The 10,977-nt window shown below is 40.0% G+C and overlaps 1 protein-coding gene across 1 annotated transcript in view; it reads left to right on the plus strand.

The window, feature by feature from the left end:
* LOC308252651 (phospholipid-transporting ATPase ABCA3-like) overlaps positions 1–9,479 on the plus strand; it is a gene marked incomplete at both ends in the record, with an annotated part of 346,909 nt that extends 337,430 nt beyond the window's left edge. Inside the window, 2 exon segments of the mRNA XM_080677416.1 lie at positions 8,897–8,970; positions 9,339–9,479. Of these exon segments, the coding sequence (XP_080533542.1) occupies positions 8,897–8,970; positions 9,339–9,479 (215 nt within the window).
* Positions 9,480–10,977: the final 1,498 nt, after the last annotated feature.

Raw genomic sequence — 10,977 nt, forward strand, 5'->3', positions numbered from 1 at the left:
GTCCAGAATGACTGGTCGCTATGATGCACACTGACCACCAGGGGGCAGATGCTCAAAGCAGGAGCTGCCCCCTGGTGGTCAGTGTGCTCCCACAAGGGGAGTACCGCTCAACCAGAAGCTGGGCTCACAGCTGGCGAGTGCAGCTACCATGGCAGGAGCCTCTTCCGACTCTGCAGCAGCACTACCGAACGGCAACAACAGGCACAGCAGGCCGGGATGAGTGTGAGTGGCACAGCACCCGGCCCCGATTCGGGCTCCTCTTTGGCTGTCTGCCACTTGGTGCACTGCTACATCCCCCCAAGGGGTCCTGGACTGCAAGAGGGATGTTCGACTGCTGGCTTAGGCCCAATCCCGGTGCCGTTCTCTGTAAAAGGCAGTCAGTCAGAACAAATCAGTGACTCAGGGAAGCACAGGGAACTCAGGGTGAGCCTGCCTCTGCATTTGACTCACCCACTTGATGGTGTTTGCAGGACAGACTGTGGTGGCCCAGGTACAGCAACTGCTGAAGCTCAAGCAGCAGGCCATGCAGCAGCAGAAGGCCATCAAGCCACAAGCCAGCAGGCGGACATCCCCCAAGGGGTCCTGGACTGTGAGAGGGCACAAGCCAGGCTGAGGGACCCCTGCTCCAGTGCACGAATTTCATGCACCAGGCCTCTAGTTTTTATATAATATCCATGCAAAGTTTGAAGGCTTTTTCCCTCCAGCTGAACACGTAACTCTGGTCTTTTGGTCTCAGCCAGGACATATTACAGTACAAAGAAGAACCAATAAGCTTTTCTCTCCTTTCAAGAACAGATCTGCTGGCAGGGGGCAGGGGTGGGTAGAAGGGGTCTATGGGAGAAAGGGAGGCCATGTGTAATTCTTTCAACAGTAAATATTTTCTAAAAAAGAACAGATCTGCTTCTGTATGCTAAAATCAATAAGCCTCTCTGCCTACATGGTACAATACCAGAGATAGAAACTCTTTCTCTCCTTTATTGCTGTTTCCTAAACATAAAACAGGGGCATGGCAAGGCTCTTAATAATTCTATTTTTTATCTTAGTTTCTAATTTTCTAGGTTGAGCAAAATACCACAGAAGTTCCCATTGTGTGTCAGCCTGAGGAGTTGGAAGTTTATCTCTAGGCAAGGGGAAATAGTATGATTAATTACACAGTGAAAACGGGGATCAGAAAATCGATAAAAAATGGATGGTAGAGCAGATGTGAAGAACAGGTATATGGGAAAACAATTCCTCACTGCTGGACATAGGAAATATGAAGTGCCTATGACACATGCATGTTGATATGTCCATTAACTTATATATTCATTCAGCAAATATTTTTAAATTACCACAATGAGAAGCTGTGACCAGAAAACCTTTTACTGTCAACTGTCCTAGCAACTTGCTCTTCCTGAAGGAGAAACACTAAACTCTGACCCAAGACCTATGCTCAACAATGTGGACACAAAAATGTGTTCTTTAATGGGAATGTGGGTTTGAGGCCCAGTTTCAACACTAAGGTGGTTGTTGTCAAGTCCTTCCTCACAATATCCTTAAAATATGACAGAATCAAAAAAATTAATATGGAACCTATACCTAAATATTTATTTTTAAAGAAAATAAATAAATATTACAAACAACAGTCTTCTAGAATATATGTTTTTAAAGGGACCAAAGTAATGAGAATATTTAGTAATGGTTCTACATAATCTCAAGGAAAATTAAGTAACCATGTATTTTTTAAATGCACAAATAAGATGATTTTGTTTCTGCCATATGAAAGATTATGTACTCTTAAAAGCCATCCTGGTGAAATAAAACAAGAAATTTGTAGCAATTAAACACCTATATCTTTAATTGAGAACTGGCTCAGAAACAAAAGTCAGAAAACTCTTTAACAATCAACAGAGAAAACAGGAAAAGAAGAAAAGTAAAAGAAAGGAAACTGAGCTGTAAGAAAATGCAAATCCTGGAAGCAAATACCATTGTCAGCACTGGGATCAGTGATGAAGCTCTTTGCCCTCCAGGTTGGGGAGCTCATGCTGAGATGGCCATGTGAAGGGGGCTTCTAATGAGTGGTCAGTAATTCCAAGCAGGAATACACAGCGATCTTCTGTCGAGAAGAGCATCCCTAATTTAGGTTTGGACTGAGACAGATAGCACAAAGTACCAGAGAAAGGTCTACACTGAGAAGTCATGTGACTTAATACACCCCAGAACACCCTGAAGAGGGAACCCTACAGTACAAATCCTAAAGCTAAGAAAGTATTCTGGGGTCCAAGATGGAAGATTCTGACCAAATCTACAGCTATTTAAGGAGCAATTTCTGCTGAAAAAGACTAAAAACTAGCTGAAAATCTTTTTCCACACAAGAAATAAAAGGGCCACATTGAGATGTGTGGGAGAGGCAGAGACATAGTCTCACCACAACCACCCCTGGTGCAGAGATTCCACAACAGGGAGGGATCTCCATGCCTCAGAGCTTCTCCCTGAGGAGCGAGAGGCTTGAGCCCACACTGAGTACTCCAAACCTTGGGACTTGTACTGAAGAAACGAGGCCCTCCAGAACATTTTACATTGGAAACAAATAAGGCTTATGCCTAGGGGGTGGGTGTTGAGGGGTTGTGGGATCTGAGATACTTCTTTTGGGGGGATAACATGTCCCAGGACCTGGTGCAAAGGAAGCAGCAGTTTGAGAGGTATGTGGATTATGTGTGAAGATTTATTTGCTAATCTTTTTTTTGTGTGTGTGTGTGGCCTTGGAATTAAAGTGTTCAGGTCTCAGATCTGCTACCTTCATTGGTGTCTTTAAACTAGTGACTTATACTCTCTCTCCCTTGCCAGCCTTTGTTTCTTTATCTGTAAAAATGTAGGTAATTATTTTAAGCATAAGATTATTGTGAGGATTAAGTGAAATGATGTGAGTAAAAGTGTTGGGCAATACATGCACTTTATGCAAGTATAAGGTTCTATAGCATCAAATATTTTATTAATAATGATATAATTTTAGGCACTATGATAGACTGTGGCCTTCCTGTGGCCACTCCCTTTATTCTAGAACATGTTCTAGACAAAAATCTATCTTACTAAGGTATCATGCAATGGGTGGAAAGTGATGCCTATTGGATTTTTCCAAGTATAAGCTCCAAAACCATGACCACAATAGGAGAATGAAATCAGCCTAGTCCAGGTGTCTATAACAATTCCTGGAGGATTTCTTTAGCTCTGAACTTTACGAAGTGGACAAGAGATAGTTTAGAAGGAAGTATCCAAGTCTACACAGAATCCATTAAAAGAGGCTGGTAAATAGTGTCTGCAGACAAGGACCAGGAAAATGCTGGCAAAACTAAATCAACTCATCACAAATCGTCCAGTGGATATTTGATTCCTACGTATATTTCTTAATTCCATCTACTTCAATTGTAATAATCAACATTTAGACAAATATTGAAGGAAAGTTGAGTGACACCTAAATTTTTGCCTCCTTTCTCCCAATAGAAAAGTTCTTTGTTCAGTGTCCAGAGAGATCTGGCCAAATATATACCCTGGAACTTTCCCAGGGACATCTCTACCCATCATTCAGATAGTCACCCTTACAGAGCAATCACAGCATACTCGGAAGGAGTGGCTGATGCTATGTGCCTATTTTATGGGCAGGACTTCAGTTTCCCCCAGTGCTTTGAGTTTCATGGGTCTGCCATTTATGAATCTCCAAATCAGGATGTGTACCTTACAAAAAATGTTTTAAATTTGTGAGCCTCTTTTTGTAGAAAACCTGACAAATCATACATTTAGAAATGGCCTTAGTTGAAATAAAAGTTGAATTCCATGAAATGGGACCATCTTTAAAAATGTGAATCAGTATTGTACAATAGAACTTTCTGCAATGATTGAAATGTTCTAGATCCGTGCTGTGCAATGTGATAGCCATTAGCCACCTGTGGTTATCAAACACTTGAAATGTGGCCAGTGCAACTAAGGAACCTAACTTTTATTTATTTTATTTTAATTGATTTAAATATTTAAGGCCACATGTGAGTCAGTGTAGACTTTGGAACATATAGTACCTCTGTTATGGCTTTCTGTTCTGGTTACACCTTTGTACCACCTTCTCTGTGGGTTTCTTCACATTCCTCTAACACCATAAAATGATTACACTTGCTGATATGAGACTTGGAAAGTAGCATAAAAATGTGTCCATTCTGTGTACAACCATATCACGTGTCAAGAGTTTTATCTTGGAAACTTAATGAAGAAGATTTATCATTTCATTAATATTAGGATAGCACTTAGTATGTGTCAGGCACTAAATGCTTTATCAATATGAACCCACTATACCCATTACAATTCTATTTGGTAGGTACTCTTTTATTTTTTTAGTTAAAATATCTTTATTTATTTATTTATCCTTTTTATTTTATTTATTTTTATAACATTTCAAGAAAAATGATTTTAAATATAATAATATTACATGCAATAAACATTAATATTTTAAGAAAAAATTTAATATAATAATATTACCAAAACTATACTAACATAGTATAATCTCACAAAACTTAAAGGAAATATAAAAAAACCTGGAATAACAGGATTACTTCTATTATATTCTAAAATATTTTTTTCCTCTGGCTCTATTTTTGTTCATCAGCTTATGATATTCATTATATTCCCCAAATGAGTGAGATCATGTGACATTTATCTTTCTCTGACTGGCTTATTTTGCTTAGCATAATGCTCTACAGCCAACATCATACTCAATGGGCAAAAACTAAAGCCATTTCCTCTAAAAACAGGAACAAGACAGGGATGCCCACTTTCACCACTCCTGTTCCACATAGTACTGGAAGTGCTAGCTATAGTGATCAGACAAGAAGAAGAAATAAGAGGCATCCAAATTGGAAAAGAAGAAATAAAACTGTCATCATTCACAGGTGACATGATATTGTACATAAAAAAACCACTCCATCAAAAAACTATTAGACTTAATAAAAGAATTCAGAAAAGTAGCAGGATACAAAATTAACACCCAGAAATCTATGGCTTTTTTATACAACAATAATGAACTCACAGAAAGAGAAACTAAAAAAAAAAAAAATTCCATTTATCATTGCAACAAAAAAATTACGATACCTAGGAATAAATTTAACTAAGGAGGTAAAAGACCTGTACTCAGAAAACTACAGGACATTGAAAAAAGAGATAGGGGAAGATATAAGCAAATGGAAGAATATGCTGTGTTCATGGATTGGTAGAATCATCATTAAAATGTCAATACTACCCAAAGCAATCTACATATTCAATGCAATTCCCATTAAAACACTAACAGCATATTTCACAGTCCTTGAACAAACTCTCCAAAAATTCATCTGGAATAAAAAAAGACCCCAAATAGCCTCAGCAATCCTGAGAAAGGAGAGCAAAGTTGGTGGGATCACTACCAGATATCAAGCTGTATTACAAAGCCACTGTTCTCAAAACTGCCTGGTACTGGCATAACACATATAGACCAATGAATGGAACAGAACAGAGAACCTAGAAATCGACCCAAGCCATTATGCTCAATTAATATTTGACAAAGTAGGCAGGAGCATACAATGGAGTCAAGACAGTCTCTTCAATAAATGGTGTTGGGGAAATTGGACAGAAGCATGCAAAAAAAAAAAAGAAAAAGAAAGAAAGAAAGAAAGAAAGAAAGAAAGAAAGAAAGAAAGAAGAAACTAGACCCCAACTTACACCAAAATAAACTCAAAATGGATAAAGGACTTAAACATAAGATGGGAAACCATAAAAATTTTAGAAGAATCCATAGGCAGCAAAATATCAGACATATGTTGAAGCAATATCTTTACAGATACAGCTCCTAAGGCAATGGAAACTAAGGAGAAAATAAACAAATGGGACTACATAAAAATAAAAAGCTTCTGCACAGCAAAAAAAAACCATCATCAAAACAATAAAAAAGCCCACTGCATGGGAGAACATATTTGCCAAAGCTATCTCAGATAAGGGTTTAATCTCCAAAATTTACTGAGAAGTCATACAACTTAATTAAAGGAAGATAAACAATCCAATCAAAAAATGGACAAAGGACCTAAATAGACACTTTTCGAAAGAGGACATACAGATGGCCAAAAGATATATGAAAAAATGCTTGAAGTCACTAATCATCCAAGAGATGCAAATCAAAATGACAATGAGGTACCATCTCACACCTGTCAGAATGGCTATCATCAACAAATCAACAAACGACAAGTGCTGGCGAGGATGTGGAGAAAAAGGAACCCTCGTGCACTGCTGGTGGGAATGCAGACTGGTGCGGCCACGTGGAGAACAGTATGGAGTTTCCTCAAAAAATTAAAAATGGAACTCCCATTTGACCCAGTGATCCCCCTTCTAGGAATATATCCCAAGAAATTAGAAACACCAATCAGAAAGGATATATGTACCCCTATGTTCACAGAAGCACAATTTACAATAGCTAAGATTTGGAAACAGCCTAAGTGCCCACCAGCAGATGAGTGGACTAAAAAAATGGTGGTACATCTACACAATGGAATACTATGCTGCAGTATAAAAGAAGGAACTCTTACTATTTGCTAATCTTAAAGCATCTACTGGAGAATCAGGGGCCAGTTGAGATTTTCTTGGGTAAATGAAAGTTGCTGAAAGTTGCCACTTTTGTGCTCTCCCTCTCCCTCGCTAGCCCAGGTGGGAGTGCAGGCCAGGCATATCCCCCTTCGGGTGCTCTTCCTCTGCATCATTAAGGCTGTGGGCACCTTTCTTCAGCCTCACTAAATCTGGGAATTCAGTCCACACAGGGACCTCCCTTGATCACATTGCCCTGGTGACCAGAGGAGCTTGTGTTCCTGGACCCCTAGCCTGGTGACCACACCCAGGGCAGGTGACCACACCCAATGCACTGCACAGACAGCAGACTGAGACACACCCCCAGTCTGCCTACGAAAAAGACTCCTTTAGCTATCCTGGAGCTCAAATCTGAGGTCAGGCTTCAGGTTTGCCACACATCAGGAGGCTATAGAGGTGCTTAGGGAATGAGGGAGGGGGACGCCATCCTTGGGCCTCATCACAGCTCACTAGTTTCTCCCAGAAAGGAACTTATACACTATCTGGAGCTGATTTTTTTTGCAGCTGTCACCCAGGAGTCACTTCCAGATTTCCTGGTTTAGAGGTCAGCAGTGTTTATAATTGCAGACCCACCGGACTGTAACTGCAATTTTAAAAGCTGCTGCCTGAGGATCTGGCTTCCACCCAGCCTGGAACTAGGTGCTGGCTGGGATCACCTGAGACCTATCAAGAATAAATCAGGCCCGGCTAGTGTGCTCTGTGGTTGAGCATCAACCTATGAACCAGAGGTCACAGTTCAATTCCTGGTCAGGGCACATGCCCAGGTTGCGGGTTCAATCCCCAGTAGGGGGCATGCAGGAGGCAGCTGATCAATGATTCTCTCTCATCTCTGATGTTTCTATCTCTCTCTCTCCCTTCCTCTCTGAAATCAATAAAAATGTATTTAAAAAAAGAATAAATCAGGCTACTAAAATAATAACAAAGGCTGAAGAGACAATCAAGAGCTAGGGCAAGGTTGAATGATAAGGTTTATCTCCTACACAAGGCCATTCCTTCAAGAATGTAAGATGTCACTGTTTTCCGAATACATAGAAATAAGCACAGACAAGCAAAATAAGGAAACAAAGGAATACATTCCAAACAAAAGCAGACAAGGAAACATCAGAAAAAGACCGCAGTCTTTTGGAGATTAATATTCTTATGGTTTCAGTGGCTAAATGGAAATAAATTGTGGAATATTTAGAAGCCAGATTATAGTTTAGAAAGGAAAATAAATGGATTATAGCAAGATGCAACCACATGAATGAATCTTTCACAGATGGAGTGAAAGAAGCAGAAAGAGAAGATATCCTACATGATTCCATTCATATAAAGTTCAAAAGTAGGAAACCTCGGCCTGAAGTTTTAGGGGCACATGCATAGATAAAAAGAAGGGTCCGTACTGACAATGATGGCATTGGTTATTTTTATGGGCCAGAGGCTGGGAAGTGGCACATGGAACTATCTGAGTTACTATTACTTGACCTAAATGAGGTGGTTTCATCAGTGTTTGCTTTGAATAACTCATTAAGCTACCTGAAGTATTTCAACAGGCAAAAACAGAGCTTTATGTGATCACAGCAACAATATATGTGTTAACATTCTTAAGAAAAGACACACATCATTGCAAACATGTATTTTTTTTTACTTTAACACATTTTAATTCCAATTAATCCAATTTGCAATAATCTGAAAATATGCATTAAGTGTAAATACCTTAGTTAGTTCTAAATTAGAAATGGTTTCTTACCTGTAAAAGAAACAATAAGAAACAATACAGCCTCACGTGAGTGGTGTACATGAATGATTGCCCCTTTCACATGGTGTGTAATCATAGCAAGGAGGCCTTGTCCTGCTCTCTTCCCCAGCAAACACACTGTACAACACTCTTCCTCCTCACACAAGCAGACTGCACATCCTCCCAGCACATATGCTCAGCACCAAGCTTAGAAATAAAGTCTACTAGTAGTAACATTAGAATTTTTGAAGGCTTGATTTAATTCACTGTGCATGTGAGCTGATATTTTTTGTGTGTGTGACTGTAAGCCACCCTTAATTATTATAAACTTCACATAATAAGGCTATTTCTTTAGGAACAAATCTGCTGAAAGGAATTAACCATATCATATAAATCAAAGAGAGTGGGCTATTTGATCATATCGCCTTTTGTCTTAATGGCATCTATTAATAGTTCTATTATATATAACTAAATAAATGTAGCAATATCTTGCCAATTTTAAATTAAATCTGTAAGATTACTCACCTATGTGTAATATATTTACTTTTTTAGGTAGTGAATTAAAGCAGGAGAACCAAGGGATCCTTAACTACTACATTCCCAGCAAGGACAATAGCTGGTCAAAGGTGACTGTAGAAATCATGCCATTCTAACATCACATGTTAAGAGAGCACTAATGATGGGGGAAATATTTGCTATTCAGGCATGTGTAATGGCTGTAGAGATTGCAGGTTACCTTTCAGACACCCTAGATTTTAATTGTTTCAATTTCTGCTCCCTAAATCCCATTGTTAGTCCATGTCCATCAACAGAATGGGGACAGAGAACTGCTTCCTCTCAGGTTCTCAGTTATGATGTCCTCCCATGTCCTCATCTCCCCTCCGTGCCTTTTCCCCAACATTTAACTTCCCAGCGGCTGGAAGTGGAGGAGAGGCTCATTTGGGTTGGGGCCGGAGGGACAGCAAATGGTGATGGCACTTTTCTGTCCTTGAAGGTGTTTGGTATTTTGGAGGAAGCGAAAGAGCAATTCAATTTAGAAGATTATTCTGTCAGTCAGATAACGCTGGAACAAGTCTTCCTGACCTTTGCTAACCTAGAGAACAATGGACTTGATGACAACAAGGAGGTGCCATGAGATTCAGTTCCAACCCGAGGCGCATGTCTTCTTAGGCCACTCTCTGCACACCTGGATAGGTAGAGGGGCATTCCTGTGCATGTGTATATGTTGGTGTAAATATGCTTATGTAATAAAGAGCCCCCCAAAGGACCATATGTCCCTTCTTTATAGATTTACCTGGGTGGCCTGTGAATCCAGCATGTGCAAATCTGAAGACATGTGGTGAAATTCATGTTCTCTCTCATAGAAATACATAAGACCAGCATTCATCAAGGTGGGGACAACCTATTCCTGAGAATTCTGAGTGTTTGAACAGAAACATCCAGAAATGATGGAGCTGTTAGATGGGACAGCTGGAAGACCATGAGATTTATTTTTAAGTTGAGTTATGGGTAAGAGAAGCATTAAGCCTGGAACAAAGCATACTTCCCATGCACACACACACACACACACACACACACACACCAATTTTATACCAAAAATAATTTTATACCAAAAATAAGATATTTGTACCAAGATCATTTAGAGTCCATGAACATAAAGCAAAAACATTCTTTGAAAATAGAATGTTTTCCTTCCTACTCTTGCCTACCTCTGATTAAAAAGGAAAGAGGAGAAATTGGATTGTTAGGTAGGATAGATAGATACTAAGGCAGTAGAGGGGCCTTATTATTACCTGCAAGTAGTCCTGAGATCTGCCAAGACAAGATTATCAACAGTCAATGACAAAGGGGAGCTTGAAACCCTGCATGCTAACCCCAATACCAGGCGAGGGGTACCTTGAAACTTACAACAAAAAGACCGATAACCCTTACAACCCCAATGGATGGGGTGCTCAGACTAGATGAGTTGCCTGTATGTGCTTCATGCTAAGTATCCTATATAATAAAACCCTAATATGCAAATGACTGAAGGGTGGAATGACCGGTTGCTATGATGCACACTGAATACCAGGGGAGCAGACACTCAAGCAGTCATTTTGGGCTGGTTTGTTCAAGGTTTTCATTGTCTCAGTCTTACAGTATGAGATGATATCCAAAAGGTATTCTCTGTTCTATTGTTTTTAGCTTAATAGAACCTCCTATGAGTCCCATTCCCATACTACCATTGGTCTCCCAAAAGCGATTTCAGTAGTTGCAAAATTTGTTTCCTGGGCTAGCTGCCTTTCAAAGGCGCAGAGAAGCTACTTAGTAGCTCTTGCATCTAGTCTCCCAGTTGGCTTCATCACTGACCCTTTAAGACATTCCTTTACTCTGGTAGTCCCTTCCACTGTCCCTCCCTACCCTCCAGCTCACCTCTTCATCTTCCAGCAAGAAACAAAAAATATTATGCATCAGGTCCTCTACGGAGCACTTGAACAGGGGTTGGCTATAAGGAGGTACAGGTAAAGGGAATGCCCTAAGGCTATGGGAAATCACCCAAGGAAGAAACAAATTTGAAGAGAAGGCAGGGATGCTGACTGGCCCTGGGCCAGGCCTGTTTCACACCTGCCAGCAGCAGGAAATGCCCTCAGAGT

The sequence above is a fragment of the Plecotus auritus genome (assembly GCF_963455305.1).
Source record: "Plecotus auritus genome assembly, chromosome: 7".
Taxonomy (NCBI): Eukaryota; Metazoa; Chordata; class Mammalia; order Chiroptera; family Vespertilionidae; genus Plecotus; species Plecotus auritus.